The sequence below is a fragment of the Electrophorus electricus genome, chromosome 4 (genome assembly GCF_041902795.1).
Source record: "Electrophorus electricus isolate QZ-2024a chromosome 4, ASM4190279v1, whole genome shotgun sequence".
In the NCBI taxonomy this organism is placed as follows: domain Eukaryota; kingdom Metazoa; phylum Chordata; class Actinopteri; order Gymnotiformes; family Gymnotidae; genus Electrophorus; species Electrophorus electricus.
In genome coordinates, this window is record NC_137500.1 from 28318990 (window position 1) to 28343392 (window position 24403).

The following is a 24403-nucleotide window of genomic DNA, read 5'->3' on the forward strand; positions in this document are numbered from 1 at the left end:
TTGAAATATCCATCCTTGGTGATTACACAGCTGTGATCCAGATGAGAATCCACTTCCAGAACATAACTGAAGGACTAAACACTAAACAACTGAATCTTGTTTTTGTTTTTTTCCTAAAACCAGATTAAACCAAAGGCCAGGGAATCTCCACTGGCACTGCAATTTATTCCAAGAGTAGAATTAACCCATGTCTGGGCCACCAGCCCAACATGTTTAAAACTAAATCTTTATCATTGGTATGCTGGGTACCAATGAAGAATAAGAAAGCACATGGCATAGGGACACCCACACTGGCATAGGGGCACCTACACTGGCATAGGGGCACCCTCACTGGCATAGGAGCTCCCACAGTGGCATAGGGGCACCCACAATGGCATAGGGGCACCTACACTGGCATAGGAGCTCCCACACTGGCATAGGGGCACCCCCAATGGCATAGGGGCATCTACACTGGCATAGGGGCATTCACACTGGCATAGGGGCACCTACACTGGCATAGGAGCGCCCTCATTGACATAGGAGCTCCCACACTGGCATAGGAGCACCCACAATGGCATAGGGGCACCCACAGTGGCATAGGGGCACCCACACAGGGCTGCAGAGAAAAGGTCCCTGGTCTCATCAGCATGTTGCTTTTGCATAATGATAATGGAAATAACATTTGGATGGTACAAAAACATTGTTGCTAACTAAGTTTCTCTTTTCATTGGTGCAGCTTATTCTCACTCCGATGGACACTTCCAATCTCCCAACGCACGCTGTGATGAAGCAGGTTTAAGAATGGTTCAGGAACATGACACATTTTTCTGCTCCAGTGACCAGCACAGCCATCCAGTTCTCAGCCTTCATGGGATCTTTGAGATGAGGTGAAGGAAATTGTTTGCAGCAAGACTGTACAGCTGTTCCATTTAAAACAACAGAGCACCACAGCCAGTTTTGCATGGTACAACACTTCCAGTATGCATGACGTATCCAGCATCTGGTGGAGTTTATTCCCAGTTTATTCCCAGATTCATTCATTCTGTTCTAAATGGATCTGAACAGAAAATGAGGTACAACTGGCGTGACATGTTGAAATAAAGTAGATGTCATGGGCGTAGAACATGCAGGAAAAGAAAGAAAGCAAGCATAAGTGCCAAAGTGTAAGAGTTTAATGAAAGAGACAAAAAGGAAATCGAACAAAAGTGCATTGACAGGGACAAAAGATTACCAATGTTATGTACAATGACCGTAAACAGGCACACAAGCCGCTTATAAAGCAGACATCATAAGAACATAACACTCAGCATTACACGAAAATGTACTATATTATACAAACTTGCAAAACATGCATACATAAACATTTATAAATACTTACTCCAACATGCATTAGCTTTGATGTCATGTTGACATAACTAAGTGATACAAATGTTTGGTAACATTAAGATGTCATGACACTGTGAGGGGGAAAATGACAGCATGTTTTCAAAGCAGACAACAGACATAATGTTGATAATATAGACAGCTTACCATGGGAGGATGCTGGGAAAATTGAACAAAAGTGAGGACTTCAGAAAGATCCTCTGGAATATCTCCTGTACTGTCATAACAATGACATGAATAACTGGTGTGTATATTTAAATGTCAATATAAATGTAACCTTTAATAAATGTTTATGTATATTTATGTCTATTGTCATGAATGGCTTGTGTAGGTGTTATGAAGCCTTCTAAATAGTGCCCTTCAGTTAAGTATTACTAAACTATCAAAATTCTTTAAAAATTACATTTGCATAGAGTAGCCATTTTAAAACTGTATTAAATGTTGTGTTATGTTCTGATTATATATACAGAAAGTGAAATAGCTGTTGACTAGGGCTACATTTACCCACATGTTCCAAAAAAACAAACAAAAAACATAATACCTCAGCCAGCAAGCAGGGACCCCTCAAGGCTGGATTTCAGAGCGTTGGTGTATTACTAACTACTAACCTGGTGCTTTGTAGACATTATTCCTGCTTTGATTTACAAATCTGTCTTTTGCTTTGAGCCCACAGTAATTTCTGGCTTCTGCATCCAGTATTGCTCTAGAATAGTCCAGGTTCAAAAGGTAACTCTGCCCTGTGCCATACCCACCCATACAATTTCTATTTCTGACTACAACAAATTTGATACAACTTTTGTTTTCTGAACTGAATGCGCTAAATTGTGTGTCATAGGAATTTAGAAACGTAGCGGAATCAGAGGAAAATGGCATTTGCCCTAAGACATTGGTAAAGTGGAAGTGGCATGAAGTCAGAATCTGGATTTATTTTGGACGTTTTAGTGAGACGAAGGACGCATTTCCGAGACGCTAGAGGGCAGTAATACAACTCGCCCTTAGAAGTGGCATTTTTCAAAGCTGGAGGAAGCCCGTTGAGATTTCCGTGTTTAGAGAAGACAAGGACACACATTACCAGTTTGTTAGGGTGTCTGGGTAGACATGGCACGGCTGCTGAGGAGTAGTTTACGACCGTATTTCACGAGTCAGATCCGGATGAGCTCGGATCAGGTATTAAGATAATATGCTGATTTTCTTAAGCATCTCTTTTGTAGTTAGCGTTAGCTATTTAAAAATAGCTGTTTTTATCCAGATTTGACGCAATCATGTAGCTAGGGAATTGAACCTAGCTAAAAGCTAGCTGTTGTTGGTGTTGTACGAGCCAACGAGGGCCTGGCTTACCGTGAGCCTTCAGTTAAGTTAAATAAAATCATTTTGCTTGTCTGGGGAAACTGCGGCTAAGTGATGCAGTTATGCACGCTATGTCGGTTCTTTCTGTGGCCCCACTGACGGGTTTGGATGTTTTGTTGTTTTTGTTTTGTTTTGTTTCTTCGTGTGTGTGTGTGTGTGTGTGTGTGTGTGTTGTTTTGCAGCCAAGAGCATGTGCATACCCTGACTAGTCTGAAAGCAACAACAAGCTGACAACTTTTTTTTTTTTTCAAGGTCACACAGTGTAGTAATATTTAAATGAACCTGTAAGCTCGGGTGTAGCCTGGTGACTGCGTTTCTAATGATGACTTCTCTGTGTCTAGCTCGGGGAGTTGGGGAAGGGTGCCGGTAAAGGCGGAGGAGGGGGCGGGTCGATAAGAGAAGCTGGGGGCGCCTTCGGGAAGAAAGAAGCAGCGGAAGAAGAGCGTTACTTTAAGTAAGTGTGTGATGCTTTTGTCTTCTCGCGTGGAAACCAGCAGCTGGTGTAATCAGCCTTTCAAAATATTACATTGCTTCGGTATCTTGGGTGTCTGTTGAGATTTTATGCTCAAGTTGTTTAATCTTATCTGGTAACATGATCTGGACCCCTTTACCACTGCTGTGGCCATTTTCCTATCACATGTTCTTACACCGTGATTATTAGACTGCTTGAAGTCTTACCCCAGTCTGAACTCTGAAAATAAAGGACCCAGTTTGTGTGTGTTCTCCACTTCTAGGTATCAGCACTGATCCCTGTATTTCTACAGTATTCTAGTTCATTAGTATCTTGAATTATAACCTATTGTACTGGTTGACACATTTATGAGTGAATGACATGGCGTCTTTGTAAGTTACTCTGGATAAGAGTCTTTTAAATGCGATAAATGGAACCAAAACATTTTCTTTGAAATAATTCCAAATAAGAACCTATTTTGTTTCCCTGAATGGTTCTTTAAAGAATCATTTTTGGTGCACTAAATGACCATTTTCGGTTCCATAAATAATTCTTAACAAGGTTTTTATAAGGAGACGTAATGGTTCTTCAGACTGTGTATTATTTTTTAAAAAAGCTTTATGGATCCCTCACTGGTTCTTCAACAGCTATACATAAAAGTACTGGAACTACAGAAGTAACCAGACTAATCCAGCAAATTCCAAACATTCTGGTTATTATTACATTACTCAGGGACTTTTAACACAATCACCTGTAAAAATGCATAAATGAGGAAAAATCAGCTTTCCAGAAGGAGAACAATTCTTTCAGGTTTGAACTGCCATTGAAAACATTCTGAGACATCCAGCAAATTAAAGTTTTCTTTACATTCTCAGTCCAGTTTCATCAAACCCACCATGGATGACTGTCCACATCTGTGTCAAGTCTGGAAAGCAGATCATGGACATAACTATTACACAATGATAAGCAGCTATATGATGCATACTTAGGATAGGGTGACCCCGGGGCCCAGGTTTCTGGAGCCAGTTCCCGTTTTTGGTGGCCTGTCCCTGCAAATCTCCCCGTTATCTGTCAATTAAAGCCATACCTGATGGTCAAAAGACCAGGCAGCCGAGCAAACGCTCGGACGTCTCGCGTTATGCTCGTTTTGGCCAGCAGAGGGGGCTGGAAGCTGCTAACTATTGAACAGTTCCACCACTTGATCGCTTAGTTTTAGACCGCACTACTAAGTCAGACTCGACCAGCAGCTAGCAAGTGTCGAGTGAGTCCAAGCGTCTTTTATGTGCTTGCCCATGTCCTGTAAGTGCTTTTGTAAATGTTATGTATACTGGATATGTCTTGTATGTCTATCAATGTCTTTTTTGTACTGTATTGAAAGTGTCTGAGTCCTTGAAAAGCACTATATAAATAGAATGTATTATTATTATTATTATTATTATTATTATTATTATTATTACCATGCAGTCTGCAAATAGTGCATCTTTTTTTTTTTTTTTACTGCCTCAGTTTTTCTATTATCCATATATGGCATGTGTTGACAGTTGTAGTCTCTCTCCAGAACTCAAGGGTGTTTAGAGTATGGCTATTGGGCTATAGCCACGGTCTCTCTCTGCGACAAAAATATTTAATATTTGTATAAATGATTGTCTCAGATGTAGTATGTTTGATAGTTTTGTCTCTCTGTTACAATGTGTGTTAGTGTGTCTTTCGTATAGGTAGTTAAATGAACTGTATTTACTGATCCTTTGTAATTTCACCATGAACCATGGAACACTCAAAGTTAATCGTAGCCATATGATTATATGACTTGCTGACAGGGTTTACAATTTTTTTAGACGGTGTTCATCATAGTTTATTACAATACAACAGGTACTATGGTCATAATAAACCTTTTTAAAAATCTATAAGATATGTATGTGTGTGTGTGTGTGTATATATGTATATGTATATGTATATGTATATATATATATATATATATATATGTGTGTATATATATATATATATATATATATATATATATATATATATATATATATATATATATATATATATGGTGTGTGTGTGTGTGTGTGTTTAAATTTCTTTCTTTTTTAAAAGATCATTTTAATTGCTGAACTGGAAAGGTCCTGGGTTTTCATTTAAGAAATCTGATCACCACTACATCTGTACAACAGTGCAGTAAGTTACAGCTGCTAGGACTGGCATATTATCGAATATTACATAATACCCTCAGTTTTCATAACATGGAAATGTACCAGCTTCTAGTTGATGATATATAGAGTATATTTTATTTATTATTTTAGTAATTTAGCTAACTGTTAGCTGGCTAGCTCTCTACCCCTACACAAATCTTCAAGCTGCCTCAACTGTTCACTTAGCTTGCTACTAATCACTAAGCATAAGCAAATGTATGAATGGTATATCTCAAATATCCACTATTGTGCCTAAAAACAGGGATCATGAATTAAAATAAATTAGAGATAGTAGATAAATAAGGGTAGAGTTGCCACATTTTATGCATTTTAAGAGGAGGACACAAGTTGCTCAACTAATGGTAATGACACAATATGATTAATGTTTTTTTTTACCAATCAGAAGTTCTTCCAAGAACAGTACAGGCAAGTGAAGAACCTTTAAAGAAGCTTTTCAATGAGTATTGACTTGATTTTTAATAAAATTGACTTTTTTGACTAATATGGTACAGTGAAACCTTTGATAATCTCAAACTACCTTAAATATGATCCTATCTGCAGGAGCACACTTATCTCACACTTCTCACACTTATCTCCTCACACAGCAGCTCTCTGTTTACACTATGAGACACAGTAGAGCTTTATGCTGAACCATGCTAGAGATTTTCTATAAAGATGGTTGAGGCTGTAGATTTAGCTTTTTAGTATGAGTGTTTACCATGTAGTATATACCATTTCCTTAATGGTAAAAACTATTCCCTGTTTTTTGTTTGTTTGGTTGGGGTGGGGTGGGGGGGTTGGTTGGTTGCATTATTTTTGTTGTCCTCTCTCTGCCTGTCTCTCTTTTCCTCTTTCCCTCACTTCTCATCTGTCTAAATTCCCCATGCAGGCAGAAAGAGAAGGAGCAGCTGGCAGCTCTGAGACACCACCACCAGGAGGAGATCGAGCACCATAAGAAAGAGATTGAGAGGCTGCAGCGCGAGATCGACCGTCACAAGGGCAAGATCCGAAAACTCAAACATGACGACTGAGTTCGAGCCACTGCTGGCATAAGTGCTTCTCTCTAGTTCTGCCATAATCACTCAATGTCTGATCTGGAATCTCTTGTGATCGACTGAACTGATGGATGAATAAAGATTATAGGAATTTTTTTTCAAAGTGATCAGTCTGCCAGCATCTTGATTTTGATTTAGGCTTTCAGAAGTTTAGAGAAAAGCTTCCTTTTCTGGCTTGTTTTGACGTGGTTTTACTGATGAGTGTAGCAATCTGCTGCCTTTTGAAACCATCCTCCCCTCTTCTCTAGCTCAGCTGTTAATGTAGTTCTCTTGACTGGTACTTTCCATCTTTTTTTCTTTTTGTCTCATGTCTCCATGCCAAGATTCTATCCATGATTCCCATAAATAAATTCATTTGCAATAAACATTATCTGAATGAAAATAATATTGCAGGTTGGTGATGTGTGACAGGAACCTAGCTGGTTTAATTCCTAATTAGATCTAATCTGCTCATGATGTATATACTATATGTTAATTAGGCTCGGTGCACATGCCAGAAGTGATACTCTATAATGAAGTTAACATTCATAATTAGACATATTACCAAAAGGTGTAATTTTAATGAATATTAGAAGAACAGTTTATGACTAGCTTTGGCTTTTAGCTCTTAAGGGCTGGTGCATGTATATTGTATGAATATAGAAAGCTCAGACCTTTTTATACATAGCCCAAGGGGGGGCTAATAATTAATAATCCTAAATTATGGTGTCATTTATTAGTGTTGATAATTGTTCTGGTCCTCTAGTTGAAAGCCAGTAACAACTGAACCCAGATACAAAAACCATGTCTAAAGTCAACTCTAGACCATTCGTTAGCTCTCTCCTGTGAACTAATGAGGCATTCACACACGGTCAGCCAAGAAACAACTCAGCAGTCAGTTACTTATGGTAGTTCTAAATAATGATGATAGAAAAATTGATTGGTTTAGTTTCGATATCTAATTTAAGAAGTTGTGAAATGCTATTTTAGTCATTTTGGGTAATTCTAACAGAATCCACTTACAGACGACTCCACACTGCATAAATGTACGCAGTGTAAATCGCAGAAGAAAAACTGGTGTGAATGTATCTTAAATGAGTGTCTATGCCTGACTGATGGATCAGCTCATTTACACCTGGTCAACAAGTGACGTAATTGTGTTTATTCCTTCGTAATATAAACATCTCTGTTTCAAGAGAAAGAAATGTTTGACCCCGACGTGATTTGAACACGCAACCTTCTGATCTGGAGTCAGACGCGCTACCGTTGCGCCACGAGGTCCTGCCCAAGTGAGCCTTTCCTTAGCTATATGGTGTAGTAAATACGCGTTTCCCGCATGGACCTTTCAGATTTTATTTTAAAACATACATTCCACCCTAATCCGCGTTGTAAATTGTATTAATTTTTGTGGTTAATTAACATTAGGTATAGTCTAAATAAAATCTTCGATTTCGGTGGTTTAAATGCAAAAAATGCTATGCTTCAGTGTTTATCCTAAAAGAGAAACTAATATCTGTGTACACACTGCAAAATATAAACCAACAATTTTAAATTGCTACGAGACCAAATGCAGCAATTAACTAGCTAGCTTTGCAGCGCTCCAAAACGTCATCAGTTACACTTCAGAAGTAACTGACATACTACGCAAATGTATGCGTGCTCGTAGGATTACACATTATACAATATTACAACGGGAGCCACAGGCCCACATCTAAAATTGCATCATTAGGACAATTATACCACATCTAGTGAAGGTATGACAAAGTTACTCGGTTAACTCGGTTTATGTATATGCACGCCTATACAAAACGGACGTGATCATACATAAACATATATGGCTTGCATATTTAATTTTAACCGTGTGGAGTACAATATAGCGTGGCTTATAACTGTAATAATACAATAACTGTGGCTTATAACTGTAATAATACAAGAACTGTGGCTTATATCTAATAATACAACAAGTATGGCTTATAACATAATACAACAACTGTGGCTTATAACTAATGATGCAACAAGTATGGTTTATAACTGTAATAATACAACAACTGTGGTTTATAACTAATGATGCAACAAGTATGGTTTATAACTGTAATAATACAACAACTGTGGCTTATAATTAATGATGCAACAAGTATGGTTTATAACTGTAATAATACAATAGGTGTGTCTTAGAACTGTAATAATACAACAACTGTGGCTTATAGCTGTAATAATACAAGTGTGGCTTATAGCTGTAATAATACAACAAGTGTGGCTTATAGCTGTAATAATACAACAAGTGTGGCTTATAGCTGTAATAATACACCAAGTGTGTCTTATAGCTGTAATAATACAACTGTGGCTTATAACATTCGAGCTATTTCTGTTCGTGAATGTCACACGCGCCTACATACGCGTGCAATGTGCGCACGCTCTCTGACGCCATGGGTCGGCCGCTCTGCCGCGCGAGGAAGTGGCGTTGTTTGAGCGACGGGACTGTCTGCGTTTTGTCTCGTGGATAGATCCGTGGATAGAATATTTTCCATATTTTCGTGGTTTTGGTGCCGGGAGGAGAAAGTGGGTTGAGGTTTCGATTTCGCAAGTGTCGCTCGGTGAAACAATATCGGTAAGATTCCGCTAATCAAACCTCTCATTATTCTTTTGGCGGTTGGTTCATTTGAATTCTGAAAGGTGTCCAGCAGCTAGGCCTCACCTAGCTAGCCTGCTAACCTAGCTAATATTACTTCGCCACTTTGCTAGCTAGCTGGTGTTAATTTACATGTAGTGGCTCCTTTTATTGTTAGTTACGTTTATACTGCGATTGGCGGAGTCATTAGGCGGATAAAGTACGTAACGTGGCAGCTGAAGTGAGCTATCGGTGTTTTTCGAGAACATTTGCCGGGTATTTTAGCGTCTTACGGTGCTAGTCGGGTTGCTTAACCTCACACACGAGGGGGGCGGAACGCTGTTGTGTGTGTTAGCGTGTTTAGCTAGCCCGCTAGCCAGCTTAGCTACTCTGCCGCTAGCTATGCGCAATGTTTTTGATTAGATAGCTAACCTACCACACAACTGTTGAAATACATTAATCGCAGTTAACGGCTTTTCTATTTCGGTGTCATTTGAGGAGTATTAAAAAACTATTTTCGTGCTCGTCGTTTATTTATACCTTTGCGTACGTTAAGACCCAGTATACGTTTTAACAATGAACAAAGCAGACGTACTCGGGATGGATACTCAGTGTCTGTTATGCTAGCTAGCTAATCTAACGTTATTTTTGTTGACATGAATCATAATTGTTTGTGCATAACATTGTGAAAACAAGATTGAGGATTTTACTTCAGTAAAGTTATCTATAGTTAACAAAAATGGTTTTAGTAATATTTTATTGATTATATTACCTGAAGGGTAATAGTAGATTTGTAAATTTGGAAGTTTTAGCTAGTTTATCAGCAGAACTTTACGCAAACCTGATATAGCAGTAAGCTATATAATTCACACATATCGTGGTGATTATAATGTTAATTGTCAGAAGGAATGTTGATAGGTAGCTTAGCAATCTAAAGGATGACCCTGTTGAGTTCATGGTGTTTTCTCTTCTTTTGTAGAGGAATGGCTGCTGAGGTAAACGGCAGCTCTGCACCAGCGAAGGAGGAGGAGGAGCCCATGGACGTCTCTGCTGCACACTCGGAGAACTACCAGACGCTCATCGATGCTGGGCTGTCTCAGAAAGTAGCAGAAAGCCTGGACAACATATTTCAGACTGGTAAGTTGTAGGCAAGACTTGGTCATAAGTAACACCCCTGCAATACTGTGGAATTGCACAGGGAGTGTTACTTTTCATGTATTTGTCACTGACACAAGAAGTGTGAAGAATGTATGATGGGAATCAAAGGGCACCATCTAAATCAAATTGATGGTAACAAACACAGAAATGTGTCAAAAGAAAATTACACAGAAATGTGTCAAAAGAGAATTGGATGCAAATACTTTGGCTCACATCTGCAATAAGTTATTTTTATAATGACCATAATCATTTCTTGGTCATCTAATTTACTGAAAAAAGGCACTAAAGTCTTGTGGTTAATGCAAATGTCCGTCTGCCCCATCAAAGCAGTCGTCATTTTAGATCAAGGAGAGATGAGCACACAAACATGTCATGGCTTTGTGTCTTTTTTTTTGGTTTCTTTTTTAATTATTTGAATAATTTTTTTCTCTGCACTGCGTTGGACCTGCTGGCACTAGACCTAGTGACCAAATACAAATTGAGAGGCTTTTGGGTCTCTCCACGTTTTAATGTCATGGCTTATTTTAAAAGCATAAAAAGTGCATTTTATATATATGTTCTGTACCAGGCTATTAAAAATACTGTTTTGGTTCTGTGAAATTCAGTTTGCAGAGGCTGAATTTAAAGTAATACCCAGTATTAGGGAAAAGAGGTTTCATCATGTTAAAATACCTTCATTACTTTCAACCAGTGACTCTTGCCTTACTAAAACACAATTTTCAGAATCTAGATGAACCAGTTAGCCAGTAAAGACAGTCCTAATCTTTTGAAATGCCCCCATTGCAAATTTGTCAGGTGTGTGCGTATGTGTAGATGAGTGTTTGTGCACGGCAGGTCTGGTGGCTTATGCTGACCTGGACGAGAGGGCAATCGATGCCCTACGGGAGTTCAACGAAGAAGGGGCGCTCTCTGTACTGCAGCAGTTTAAAGAGAGTGATCTGTCCCATGTGCAAGTAAGGCCTCCTGCAATTTGTACCCATAATACTGAAGAAGTAACTTTTTCTAAAATGTTGTGTACATAAAAAATCAGTGCAAAGTAAGTAATTTGTTTGGTAACATTGTATGTTTTCTTTCTGTTTATTTTGTCTAGCTTTGGTGTCCGCCTGAGGTTATGTGTTTAACGTGGTTATTGTTTTGCAGAATAAGAGTGCTTTCTTGTGTGGTGTCATGAAGACGTACAGACAACGAGAAAAACAAGGCAGCAAAATACAGGAGTCTACAAAAGGGCCTGACGAGTCAAAGATAAAGGTGCAGCGTGTTTTGCTTAATTTTCTTCACTGAGTAAAAGCTTGATTAGAGGCTGGAGTTCAGGTTGGGACACTGTGTCTGTGAACTGCACAGTGTCTTGTCGCTCGCTGATGACATCCCTTCATCCCCAGGCTCTGTTGGAGAGGACAGGCTATACCCTGGATGTCACCACAGGCCAGAGGAAGTACGGCGGCCCGCCCCCAGAGGAGGTGTTCTCGGGCACACAACCTGGCATAGGCACAGAGGTGACGTCCTCTCAGAGTCTACAGATTCACTTTCACTACATCCAGTGCAGCTTTTGCAGGTGGAACATATGAGAGCATGTGATTGGTTCAGGTATTTTAAAATCTCCCATTGCTGAACAGTAAACTGTATGTGTAAGAGTTAAAGTGTCATCAAACAGCTTTATGTGGCTGATCACATTACTGCTGCTGCTAAATCTTATTGTTAATTATATTGCATCTTCACCCCTTTTTGAACACTTATTGAAAAGTGAATTAAAACTTAACATATTCAAATCCATTTTAGGTTGAGTTTACATCACCACTAAATTTTGCCTTTCACTGTAAATGTTCGTGTGAGTGTAGGTGTTTGTAGGAAAGATTCCCCGGGACTTGTATGAAGACGAATTGGTTCCACTGTTTGAGAAGGCTGGGCCAATATGGGACCTGAGGTTAATGATGGACCCGCTTTCAGGGCAGAACCGTGGCTACGCCTTCATCACATTCTGCAGCAAAGAAGCTGCACAAGAGGCTGTCAAACTGGTGAGTGTGTGCACATTGCTGGACGGCACTCCATGTCCAGTTTGCACTGGACGTTTGTTTAAACCCTCACACCCCTTTTACACTGGATGTTTGTTTAAAACCTCCACGCCCTGTTTACAATGGATGTTTGTTTAAAACTTACCTTTATATATCAGGAGTGATGCTTACTTGGCATTTCATAGTTTGGAATTCATGCTGTCTAATTCATTGAACATTTATCCCTGGTCTCTGCCTTTATCGTTGGATTTTCAGGGTGGTTGGATGTACCTTGTTGGTGAAAGATCTTGTTTTCTCTTTTTCTCTGTTCTTTTCCCAGTGTGATAATTATGAGATCAGGCCAGGGAAGTATTTGGGTGTCTGCATCTCTGTGGCCAACAACCGCCTATTTGTGGGCTCAATTCCAAAGAACAAGACCAGGGAGAGCATTCTGGAAGATTTTGGGAAAGTCACAGGTCAGAAGCCCATCACCACAGCAGAGCCACCATTTAATAAACTTATCAGAGAGGCTTGACAGGGTTTCACCTTGAACAGTTCAGTGGCATTTGCTGGTGTTTGGTTTCAGATACATTATAATAATTTACAACAATGGCTTAGAAACAGTTTAATAATTTGGTAATGTGTAGTAACTTGTGTGTTTTGGAGCTTGTTTTTGTGCTTATGTGCGTGAGCGTGTTCGTGTCTGTGTCCCTGTCTGTTACAGAGGGTCTGCAGGAGGTTATTCTGTACACGCAGGCAGACGATAAAAAGAAGAACCGTGGTTTCTGCTTTCTGGAGTACGAAGACCACAAGTCGGCTGCACAGGCCCGCCGCAGGCTCATGAGCGGCAAGGTGAAGGTGTGGGGGAACCCCGTCACCGTAGAGTGGGCCGATCCGGTCGCCGAACCCGACCCCGAGGTCATGGCCAAGGTGGGTGCCGTTCGGTTGAAAATGCCTTGGGTTTCAGATACTGAGTGGAGTTGTTGTAGGTAGATTCACATACAGAGTGAAGTCGATTCCTGCCATTGGAGGATTTTATTTATTTATTTTACATTTCACACTGTGCATCCTGTGTAAATTCATTCAAATCATCTCCTGGTTAGATTGGCAAGCCTGAGATCTGCTTAATTTAGCACTATGAATGGTACACTGTTCAGATGTTAATTCAAAGGTTAATAAATTGGTACCACCCTTTTGTTTTTCAAACTGTGTGCTGTCTCAGGTGAAGGTGTTGTTTGTTCGTAAGCTAGCCACTCCTGTGACAGAGGAGTTATTGGAGAAGACTTTCTCCCAGTTTGGTAAGCTGGAGCGAGTGAAGAAGCTGAAGGACTACGCCTTTGTGCACTTTGAGGAGCGAGATGCTGCTGTAAAGGTATTTAAAAAATTAAAACCACAATATAAAAAACACTTAAATACCGGAAAGGGTGAGATTATCTGGCAGTTGTCCAGAGTACACACTATATCTTTTCTAGCATGTATGTCTGTTAAATCAAATAAAATTTACCATTGATGTAAAAGTACCAAGACTTTTGTTTAAAGTGCAGTAGCCGTGATTTTAACCACTTTTTAACATGTTTTATTCATGTTGAATTTGTGCGTCAGGCTATGGAGGAGATGAATGGAAAAGAGCTGGGAGGAGAAGAGATCGAGATCGTTCTGGCCAAACCTCCAGATAAGAAGAGGAAAGAGCGGCAAGCTGCCCGACAGACCAGCAGAAACTCTGGGTGAGGAACACAAATATGCACTACACACACATTCATACACCACACACATACACTCCACACTCCAAACACTTAGCTATAGTGATCTGCAGAATCCTGTAATCTGTGTTAATTTCAGTTTCTCTCCTCATCCTCGTCTAAACAGGTATGATGACTATTACTACTACCCCCCACCCCGCATGCCCCCCCCCGGGCGTGGGCGTGGCCGAGGCGGCAGGGGCGGCTATGCATACCCTCCCGATTACTATGGTTATGAAGAATACTACGATGACTACTACGGCTATGATTACCATGACTACCGTGGTGGCTATGACGATCCTTACTATGGTTATGACGATGTGTATTCTATGAGGGGGCGTGGCAGTCGTGGTAGCCGTGGTGTCCCACCCCCTCCTAGAGCACGTGGCGTACCTCCAGCCCGTGGCAGAGGTGGATATGCACCAAGGGGAGCTCCCATGGGCGCCGGGCGAGGAGGGCGTGGTGGGGGCCGCGGTGGACCCTTCCAGCCTCCAAGGGGGCGTGGCACTAGGGGAGCCCGGGGCAACCGCGGTGGGAACGTTGGTGGGAAGAGGAAGGCCGATGTGTTCAACCAGCCAGATTCTAAACGCCGCCAGACGACCAACCAGCAACAGAACTGGGGGTCACAGCCCATCGCCCAGCAACCATTACAGCAGGGTGGTGACTACTCTGGTAACTACGGTTACAGCAACGACACCCTGGAGTTCTCACAGGATTCCTATGGCCAGCAGTGGAAGTAGACGACACAAACAACAACATAAAAGGTATTTGGCAACAGTAAAGCAAAAATGACAAAAAATAAATAAATCGCAACAGAACACCCACCCTTAGTCCCTCCTGTGAAAAAGGACATCGATTGGCCAGCAGTGTTTGTTTGACTTGTATTCTCCATCTCCCTCTGTAGAATATGTCAGTGATACAATAAGGACACGCCCCAGAATTGGCATCACAAATCCTGATTGGCTGAAAGTACGTTTTGGCTGAAGACAAGAATGTATCCGTTCCACCTCCTGCCCCTGATTGGTTTGCTTACACACATGCCTGACCGGGACATTTTGTCTTAAATCATACTCCACTTTTATCCCTTCCATTTGCTCTTTGTTTTAAAGCCAGCAATGAACATTTTAAAGAAAAAAGGACTTTGACTTAGAAAAAAAAAATTTAAAAAAAGCAACAAAAAAATAAAACAAACAAACAAAAAAAAACCCACCAACCCCTGAGGGAAATCATGAAATGGTCTTGCAGAAATGTCCAAACATTTAGCGCACCCATCCATACTGGACCCCTCCTCTTACATCCCTCTCTTCCTCGCTTTCTCTTTCTCTCTGTGATTTCTGCGTAGGGACTTGCTTGTAAATAATGGCTGTCAGCTAGAGCTTCACTTTCATTTTTTTTCTTTTTTCAGAAGTGGAGAAAAGAATCCACTGGAAGGAAAAAAAAAGTTTTGTAGCTGGAAGTACCGTTAAAAGTGTATGTTTAGCATTTCTAGAAGTAGTTCAATTGTGTTTTTTAAAACCTGATATAACAACTTCAAACTTTTTTTTTTTTTTCCTTTTTGAAATTTGCTCGTTAGGACTTGGTTTGGCTCACCTTAAGAGCCATGACAGTTTGTTCTCTGATGTTTGTATTTATAACTTTTATTTTTTGTTTGTTCCGTTTCAATAAAAACTCATCCGAGCAACATCAATTGGTCAAGTAACTTGAAATTCAGTGTTTGTGATCAAAGCTTGATGATCTGACTTCTATCGTCATTGCTTTAGTCTCTATAATTGAAACCATCCAATGCATGAGACATCACAGGTGGCTTTTAGTGAAATGACGTACATTTAATAAAACAAAAATGCACTTTGAATTCAAGCCCTAATTAGCCTGGATAATTAAACATTTTCGAAACGAGATCTTTTTCAAATCAGTGGTGGAAACATGGAGAGAGGTTTTTTCCTCGCTTTATGCAGTGTGAACGCTACATTGGAGCTACTTGGATGAGATTGCTTAAATTCAGCCTGCTTCTCTTTACCTCGCGCAGGACTTTTGAGTGTTATAAAAATTAATTTTCGTCCATAACTTTAAAATGTGATTTTTTCTTTGTACTTTAAAAAACGGCTAATTTAATACCTTGTTTGTTCTTTAAAGCCCAATGAAGCATTACATTATTGTTCAGATCCATAGTTGAAATAAAGAAATCCAAATAACAATATTTACCTTGGACCACAGCTGCAGTCCAATTGCAATGATTATTTCAGTTCTTGGAATCATGAGTAAATTCTCCTGTCTGAGACAGATGGACTGTCCATCAGTTGTCACCATATGCATATTTGTTTTTTAGCTGGAAATTGGCTCTTGGGTATCTTAGAACACCATGAATAATTTTCTCATTTTTAACCGCAGAACTGAATTTACCATTTAATAGAATGTTAGTATGTTTGATTTGCTCAGCAAGATTTGTCCTGCACACAGTTGCACGTTTTGCTTCTAAGTTTATGTCCATCAGGGGAGAAATTGTGCTATGGGGAAGTGCACCTAAAACATAATTCCCTGCATTTGGGCATTAACTGACTGATAAGGAGTTTGGCCTTTATGCACTATTACTTTGTGCTTTTTTGAGAGAGAAGCCAAAATGCTACTAACAGACAATGCTAAGCACACAAATACACACCTGAAGCTGTGTTTATGGTATCACTAATACACACCTGAAGCTGTGTTTATGGTATTCTTAACGATTTCCTTCCTGCAAACTAATTGTACTAATTGCATGTCCTTAGATGACCTCTTTAAAAAGCACCTAATGGTAGTACTAGCAAGTAATGTATAGAGTAAAATGATTTATTATTGTGGCATACTAAAAATGCATACAATATCTGGAATAGCTCACATGGCTACTATATGCAGATTTGTCCTAGAATTGCTCAGTAGTGCTGCTTCTCACCTGCTGGACAAAAACTTGAGTCTTTTCAAAGGTTTCGGGTTCTTTTTGCCCACTTTGAATTGATCTGAGTCTCTCGGGGTTTCTTCTAAGCACATTCTGTCTTATTGATCAGATCTCCCCTTCCGCAGTATGTGGTAAGTGAACTGTTTGTGCTGCTGTCAACTCCAGTCTGTGTATGTGTGTTTGGTAAGTGCTTGTCCCTTTGTATCTGACTTACCCAGGTATCGGAGCGAGAGAGAGACGTTGAGGAACACACCAGAACTGTGTTCTTCTCCAGGGGGTGAGCTGGTCTTTCACACGCCTCTGTCTCACCCTCTCTTTCTCTCTTCTTTCCTGGCCTGTACTGTGGTGAAAGAATCTGATATGGGTCAAATAAAACAACTCAAACCAAACAGTACACTTTTGCTCATTGCAGCCATCTAAAGATTTAACAGCAAATGTTGGAACAGTGCCAAGTAAGTAATTTTGAAGCCTAGTGGTTCTTATTGATTTTGGACGTGTTCAAAGGTAAATCATGGACACAGTGAAAATTAGTAAAAAAAACTAGCTATACACTCATCTTCCTTTTAAATACCCCCTACATAACACATACAGAAGGACCCTTTTCTGATTTCAGACTTGCCTTCTACTCATCATAATCTGTATCTGTATTGATCAGTCTAATGATTGATGTAGAGTAATGGAGCACATCTGCTTTGTTGTTAGATTATGATTATGTTGGTTAACTTGCTTACTTTTTTGATTGCTACTTCGGTAGATTTTGAAATGTTTCCCAGTTTTTTTCTGTTGCATGTGATGTGAAAATCCTCCATGAATGTTGAGGGGTTCTGTTATTGTTGATAAAGGACAGCAACCTTGGCCAGTGGGACCTGCACCACAGGTAGGTATATTTCCAGTTCTTCTTGTACTACTTTTGCCACCAGAGGGCTACACACACTATAAAAGTGGATAATCCACGCCCTCATATCCCCCTTGTCAACCTTGATTATGATGATTGTTCTTATGCTTCAGTTTTTTACTTTGACATTACTTTGACATTTCAGCCTAACATTCCACATGGATCAGAGTTGAGAGCAGATCCCTCACCAAAGACAAGAGCACCCCACTAACCTGCTCTCCTTCCTGGGCTGCGGTCATTGTCAACTGAAGGTTTGTTCACTCTGATATCTTTAAAAAGAACACAAGTTTTTAAGGTAAGCCTCTGGAAATTCAGAATATTTTTTTCTGGTGTGTTCTTGGTAGGGTAGGAACAAGGCTCTGCTGGAGCAGACACAGCAGGCGAGGAGTAGGAGCAGGCTCTGACGCGCATCTCGCCAGCCTACGGGCAACAGACGTCCACCATGCCACACCAACACAGTCCATTATGAAGGCACAAGTGTATTAACCAGTGTCTGCCATAGGGCCAGTTTGATGTAATTCTCTTAAATGTTATATAAATGACGTTTTGCATTAAATGTTGCTCTTCATTCTGAGAGAGACGCTCACTTTTGGAGTGAATACTTCTGGAGCGTAGATTCACTCTGTCTGCCACTTTAGACATTATTTTAATAATCTGCAAGGCTCGTTCTTAAGAGGCGCCGTCTACTGCCCTTTGCATCCTGACCGCTGGGGGTAGATGGCTACCATCATCCGGGCCGGGCCGTGTCCCAAAAGCATGGTAGTGTTACGATCAAATTAAATGAGCGGGGTAGTGCCCAGCGAGATACTCGAGCTACCATTACACATGAATTTGGGTTACGATGCGCGATCCCTCCGCCTCCTTTCCCCTTAGGACAAACGTCGGCATTCTTTTAGTGGGGTAACGTGCGCCAGTCAGAGCCGGGTTTATAGAGATAGCGGGCCAAAAGCTCAGAGAATACTAGGCTCGCTAATACACACCAAAACATCGGTGATCATGTTTTACGCGTACTACCACAGGTGTGGGAGAAGGATATAAAGAAGTAACCAAGGGTGACGTGTGGAAGTATTTTTACGTGTTTTCTCGAATTAAGATGCAAAGGGGCACTGAACACGAAAGGTTCCGAGGCATACCAACATCTCAAAGTCGGATGTGGTGTTTAATACGGTGGACAAATCCGTTTGCTTAAAGCAGGAGCTTCAGCCTAGCTTGAGCAATCCATTACCAGTTTGGGCTGTCACGGCAGCCAGGACAGACCCGCACAGCTGGCTGCAAGCACGCTGATGCTATTTTAAGAAGGGTTAGCTGACGGAGTGTCTTATCTAGTTCACTACATGAGATTAAATCAGTAGTCATTTTGAATTGTGCCGGATCGAGTCTGTCATGTTTATTGACAGAGACGTAAAATTTATGACTTTTATTTATACAGGGATGACAGTAAATTGATTATAATAAGTCTCATACAGTTGTATTTGGAACGAACGAATTAATTAAATAATTGTATTATCGAGCAAATACTGGTGACTCAACTTCTGTACGTTGGTGAACCAGTAATCTTGCCTGAGATCTAAAATCTGCTTTCAAAACAGTTTATGCTTTCACGCAAATTTTCAGGCCTACCGAATAAGGCCAGGATAGTAAGTGACAAATAACTTTTTTACCCGATTTTTTTCCCCCATGGCTGTAAACCAAACTGCTTTGTCATTCATACAACCAGTGTACAGTCTACAATTTATTTGTGTGAGCGAGATATATATATATATATAGAGAGAGAGAGAGAGAGAGAGAGAGAGAGAGAGAGAGTCTCATAGTCATACTGGCTTCACCAAAAAAAAAAAAAAAAAAAACGAATCCCGTTCGCAACGGGAACATATTTCCAAATGCAGGAATGACGTGACAAATACCGTGGATAATGGACTATGGGCTTTAATTTTGCTACAAGCACCGTGCCTTCCTTACAAATGAATAGGAATAGGAACGTGATCCTAATCTTAAAACATGAATAACGGCAGCTCGCTCATCGGTAGTGATTGTAAAAGTTGATATCTGTCTGTAAAGCGCCATTGAGTCTGAGAAAGGCACTATATAAATGTAAATAATGATAATAATATAACGTGTATATGTGTATTATACATTGCTTACCTTCATATCTTACGCAGACCAGATGTGCATTATAATTATTTTTATTATTGTACATATTTTATTATTGTATATAATATATACAATAGAATTGCATAAAACATTCATACTTCTGCATCTGCAAACATAATATACACATCAAATTAAACAACTCAAATGTTCTTTATAATTTCATAATCTGTATTGGCAAGACATTAGAAAGGGGTTCAGAGCATTATTTTATCTGGAAATTATTCACGTAATCTGGCAACCACGATCATCAGAGTTCTGTAGAAATTTTTATTATGAGCTGTTCTGGAAACGATCTTGAAACGATCTTGTAAGGGGTTGTCATCACCTATATTACACATTAACTCCTGCGTGCATGGCCTCGCAGATTTGACGTGATGACGTTGGCCACTTCAGTAAACACACAACGTAATTCCAAAGTCCGTGAGACCAGAGTCCGCATCCCGTAGATTTGATTCGGCCTTAGTTGGGAGAAATGCAACAGAGTATGGAAATGCGCCGAGTTACAAGACGAGGATGTTCGCTGATTTGGTGGTCTTTTGCTGCGGGTATTACAGTGGCTGTCCAGATGATGAGTCAAGAATATTCCTCTTCGTGTGAACATTTAAATAAGAGTTTTGCTGTGCGCTTTTATTTTGTAAACGTTTGACTGGTTGTGTCAGTCACGTGCTTACGCTTACTGGCGTCACATCCGTAGGGGGTCTAATACAAAATGGCCGCCGCAGGAGGAGATCCCCCGGCGCAGAGTAGCACTGCGGATGATGCCTTCATGACATTTTATTCAGAAGTGAGCTAGTTTTTACGGTTTAGAGACAAAATATAGAATTGCTTGTATATTTGTTGTAATTGTATAAAGTGTGGTCTCAGTAGCGTCTTTAGTCTGCTCTTGAATATATTGTTAGCAAGTTAGCATAGCTGGCTAGCTGTGTGACACATTTTGGTGTCTAGCTAGCTAGCTAGCTCGATAGACTAGTATAGCTAAGCGAGCTTCTTGGCTCGATTAAAGTCTTTATTTGCACAATTCGGATGATGTTAACTTTTTGACTTAACGGCGTGGTTACTTAAAGCAGTCACTGATGATAGTGGTTAACTACTGAATAATGCACTGGGATATGACCTCAATCTAGTCGATCAAAACAAGGGAAGAACTGAATTATATTTGCAGAGACGAGTTGACGCAAGTTAGTTGACTGTCTATCTAGCCTTAACTATCAAGTCCTCTTTTATTGTAATTCTACGGGACCTTGTGAGTTCTTGATCATTCGCGTGTTGTGAACTGTGTCCGAGTCATGATTAGCTATCCTACCTAACTATAAACAGCTTGCGGTGCACAGGAATTAATGCACAGCTTTTTCGAAGGTGCCAGGTTTGCCAGCTGATGGCGCCATGGTGCTTTCCACATGTTTTCGATATCTGAACTCTGTCCACTGTAGCTATCTATAGTTTTTAAAGGAGATCTGAAACTGCAAATGGTTATGTCATCGAAGAGAGAATAGTATAACTAGGATAAGGAGTGAATACCTCTCCCACTGACAGTGCTAGTTGTGAAGAATTCACTTTTTGCTTGCACGAGCTGACGATAGCTGACCAAGCTGCTCGTGAGTAATTTGTGATTGATGGTACCGGATAGCTTGCTTGATTGTGTTTGTGTTTAGTAAAGATATATAACGATATATAATCAAGGTATACAATCAATCTTTAGGTAGCTTACACCTTCAGAACTAATGTTTATTCCTTGCAATGTCTCTGTTTGAATGTAGTGTCCAATAAATTCTCATCATGTTGCTCTGCTTGTTTTGCTGTTGTTTGATTTTATGTTTATTTTACAGGCTGAGTTCATATAGTTAATGCTTACTTATTTATTTATTTATTTATTTTAAGCTGTAACCATGGAGGTAGTCGAATGAGCCGATACTATTTTTGTTCTGTCCTGCAGGTGAAGCAAATTGAGAAGAGAGACTCTGTACTGACTTCCAAACAGCAGATAGAGAGATTGCTTCGGCCAGGCTCGTCATATTTCAATCTTAACCCCTTTGAGGTGAGTAATCACTTTGATATTTTAAGAAAGTCTGCCATTCTCTGTGTTGGAAATATTGATGCATACTTTTAAAGCTTTTGCCTGATTTCCTTTGTGTTGCATTAGTGAAATTTCATCTCTTTACTGCTTTAGGTGCTACAGATTGACCCTGAGGCAACAGATGAAGAACTAAAGAAGAGGTTTCGGCAGGTAGGGCTGCTGTTTGGACATCTTTTTGTCTTGGTTATAAGTGCAGTGTAGGTATAAGGTGTTTTATCCTCACATTTGTGGTCTGTCCCATCTGTTTCTCTAGCTGTCCATTTTGGTCCATCCAGACAAGAACCAGGATGATGCAGACAGAGCACAGAAGGCATTTGAAGGTGAGCCTTCTCATGTGAGAATGAGAAATGGCCCATTTAATGTAGTGTTCATCTCAGGTATGCAAATAAAAGCACTGCCTTGTGGTCTGGGGGCGAGTCTGCTAAAGGTATTTGGGTTCCAGACTATTCTGTAGTTTTGTGCAGATGCATGTTATGAGCTAACTCTCTAAATGTTTTGCAGCTGTTGATAAAGCATATAAACTTCTTCTGGATGCTGAACAGAAGAAGAGGGCTGTGGATGTGATACATGCAGGGAAGGAGTATGTGGAGCACATGGTGAGTGCTGTGAAACTGCCTCCACGCAGCATAAAGGTGTGTGTGTGTGTGTGTGTGTGTGTGTGTGTGTGTGTGTGTGTGTGTGTGTGTGTGTGTGTGTGTGTGTGTGAGAGGGAGAAAACGCACGCACGCGTGAGGTGTTGTCACTGGCCAACACACCTGGTAGAAGGAGAATGTTAAAGTTACAATGATGTCTGCTAATGTTGGGTAGAAAATTGTTCATATCTTATGTCAGTTTAGTTTACTCTCCTTCAGTTGGTGTGAAGGACTGAACTGATCTGAAAAGTCTACATCGGCCGGGAAAGCTGACACTAGGTGTCTTTATGGATACACAGTCAATTTAAATATGTTTGGATCAGTTAGATGATTAAAATGGTTGTGGATTCTTGTACCGACAGATGATCCAGAAGAAGAAACAGCTGAAGAAGGACGGGAAGCCCACAGATATAGAGGAGGATGACCAGGAGATGGTGCGGCTTCACTTCCTCTACAACAGGCTTCGTTCATCACTGTTGCACAGGACTTGATCTTGTTTTGTGTCGTGCATTATGATGCTTTATTTGAGTTGATCTCTGTTTTTTTGGTCCAGAAAATCCGGGAGAGAAAAAAAGTGCAGCCCTCTATATTGGCCAATTTAATTTATTGGCACACTTGTGCTTTCAGACACCTATATAATATATAATTAGTAGGGTGTAATAATTCATACTAAATTAAATCTTGATTCACTTGCACCTGGTCCATGACACCATGGCGAGACCAAAATGAGAGTCTCTGTTTCCTAGTTCAGGCAAGCGGTATACAAACAGACAATGAAGCTCTTTGCTGAGTTGGAGATTAAGAGGAAGGAAAGAGAAGCCAAGGAGATGCATGAGAGGTAGGTCATCCCTCTCTCACATGTGCTCTCCCTCTTGCTCTCTCTCACCCTCCCATGTCCCTCTGTACCATTTTGTTATTGAAGTGACACTTACTGCTGTCAGTAAAATACTTGCCTAATTATAGTGTATGTTATATTAATACTTGGCATTTGTCACAGGCTATGGATCTTTTCTTGGTGATCCACAGGAAGTCCCCCTGAACTGCCACAGAATAAAAATGTTTTTGTCTGTATATTTAAATGTTTGTTTTTCACTTTGCACAGAAAAAGACAAAGAGAAGAAGAGATTGAAACCCAAGAACGTGCCAAACGTGAGAGAGAATGGCAGAAGAACTTTGAGGTACGCTTGTGCGTTTATATATTTAGAAAATCCTGAGAAAATGGCTTTTTAATTGTTCACAAGAATATTGGAGAGTCACAGTCATCCAAGTTAATTATTTCTAATGTTTGTTCTGTTGTGCCATTATATTTGAGGTTACAATGGCAATAAAAAATTTATTATCTAGAACTGTGGTTTAAGCCACACTCCTAAATGCCATCTTGGCACTTGATCACACTGTTGCTTATAAACACAGATATTATAAAATAACAGTGATAAGTCTTATTCATGTCAACTCTTCTGTCTGGGAAGGAATCCAGGGATGGGCGTGTGGACAGCTGGAGGAACTTCCAGGCCAAAGGGAAGAGTAAGGAGAAGAAGAACAGGACGTTCCTCAAGCCCCCAAAGGTCAAAATGGAGCAGAGAGAGTGATGTGGAGAGGAGGAGCCCAGTCCTTCACTGCCTCCTCTCACCTCCTGGACTTCCCCTCCCAGGGGTTCCCTCAAACCTCCCCCATCAGGCCTTTCTGTTTACTATTAATTATACCATAATAGGCCTGCTTTTCTGGAATGACATTCTTAATCCAGCCAACAGGGGCACTGTGGATCAGCAGTTTTTTTTTGTTTTTTTTTTCTTTTTCTCAGCCATTTCTAGTCTTTTCTCATCTGCCAGGAGGAGGATGGGTC

At 40.3% G+C, this 24403-nt stretch overlaps 3 protein-coding genes and 1 non-coding gene across 10 annotated transcripts; 3 read left to right on the plus strand and 1 right to left on the minus strand.

Moving 5' to 3' along the window:
• The first annotated feature begins 2379 nt into the window (after positions 1-2379).
• Positions 2380-6792, plus strand: atp5if1a (ATP synthase inhibitory factor subunit 1a). The gene is made up of 3 exons (XM_027023378.3): positions 2380-2529; positions 3051-3163; positions 6242-6792. Exons 1-3 carry the CDS (start codon positions 2461-2463, stop codon positions 6381-6383), a joined length of 324 nt encoding a protein of 107 aa, XP_026879179.2. The 5' UTR covers positions 2380-2460; the 3' UTR covers positions 6384-6792.
• An 803-nt stretch (positions 6793-7595) lies between these two features.
• On the minus strand, positions 7596-7667 carry trnaw-cca (transfer RNA tryptophan (anticodon CCA)). The gene has a single exon. It is a non-coding gene; the product is annotated as a tRNA-Trp (tRNA).
• Positions 7668-8827: 1160 nt separating this feature from the next.
• Positions 8828-18277, plus strand: hnrnpr (heterogeneous nuclear ribonucleoprotein R). Of its 7 annotated transcripts, XR_014123346.1 has the most exons (16): positions 8828-8994; positions 9974-10131; positions 10948-11105; positions 11293-11400; positions 11532-11645; positions 11988-12164; positions 12481-12616; positions 12865-13070; positions 13363-13512; positions 13743-13864; positions 14007-14643; positions 14784-14848; positions 17027-17085; positions 17651-17685; positions 17849-17954; positions 18048-18277. XR_014123346.1 is itself a non-coding variant. In XM_081713078.1 (12 exons), exons 2-11 carry the CDS (start codon positions 9978-9980, stop codon positions 14617-14619), a joined length of 1938 nt encoding a protein of 645 aa, XP_081569204.1. In that variant the 5' UTR covers positions 8828-8994; positions 9974-9977; the 3' UTR covers positions 14620-14643; positions 14784-15562. The 7 variants fall into 7 exon arrangements, 3 of the variants coding, with proteins under 3 accessions (XP_081569204.1, XP_081569205.1, XP_026879177.1); XR_014123345.1 differs by having other exon boundaries at positions 17027-17685; XR_014123348.1 differs by lacking the exon at positions 14784-14848.
• Positions 18278-20519: 2242 nt separating this feature from the next.
• Positions 20520-24163, plus strand: dnajc8 (DnaJ (Hsp40) homolog, subfamily C, member 8). The gene is made up of 9 exons (XM_027023371.3): positions 20520-20638; positions 21788-21889; positions 22022-22078; positions 22182-22248; positions 22430-22524; positions 22923-22994; positions 23307-23398; positions 23663-23738; positions 24030-24163. Exons 1-9 carry the CDS (start codon positions 20564-20566, stop codon positions 24147-24149), a joined length of 756 nt encoding a protein of 251 aa, XP_026879172.2. The 5' UTR covers positions 20520-20563; the 3' UTR covers positions 24150-24163.
• Positions 24164-24403: the final 240 nt, after the last annotated feature.

Bases quoted from the DNA above. Each gene is read 5' to 3' on its own strand.
- atp5if1a (XM_027023378.3), top strand. From the start codon at position 2,461: ATGGCACGGCTGCTGAGGAGTAGTTTACGACCGTATTTCACGAGTCAG. The intron at 2,530-3,050 runs GTATTAAGATAA...CTCTGTGTCTAG, and splicing joins TCCGGATGAGCTCGGATCAG to CTCGGGGAGTTGGGGAAGGG. The intron at 3,164-6,241 runs GTAAGTGTGTGA...TTCCCCATGCAG, and splicing joins GAAGAAGAGCGTTACTTTAA to GCAGAAAGAGAAGGAGCAGC.
- hnrnpr (XM_081713078.1), top strand. From the start codon at position 9,978: ATGGCTGCTGAGGTAAACGGCAGCTCTGCACCAGCGAAGGAGGAGGAG. The intron at 11,106-11,292 runs GTAAGGCCTCCT...ATTGTTTTGCAG, and splicing joins GTGATCTGTCCCATGTGCAA to AATAAGAGTGCTTTCTTGTG. The intron at 11,401-11,531 runs GTGCAGCGTGTT...CTTCATCCCCAG, and splicing joins CTGACGAGTCAAAGATAAAG to GCTCTGTTGGAGAGGACAGG.
- dnajc8 (XM_027023371.3), top strand. From the start codon at position 20,564: ATGGCCGCCGCAGGAGGAGATCCCCCGGCGCAGAGTAGCACTGCGGAT. The intron at 21,890-22,021 runs GTGAGTAATCAC...TTACTGCTTTAG, and splicing joins TCAATCTTAACCCCTTTGAG to GTGCTACAGATTGACCCTGA. The intron at 22,995-23,306 runs GTGCGGCTTCAC...TCTGTTTCCTAG, and splicing joins AGGAGGATGACCAGGAGATG to TTCAGGCAAGCGGTATACAA.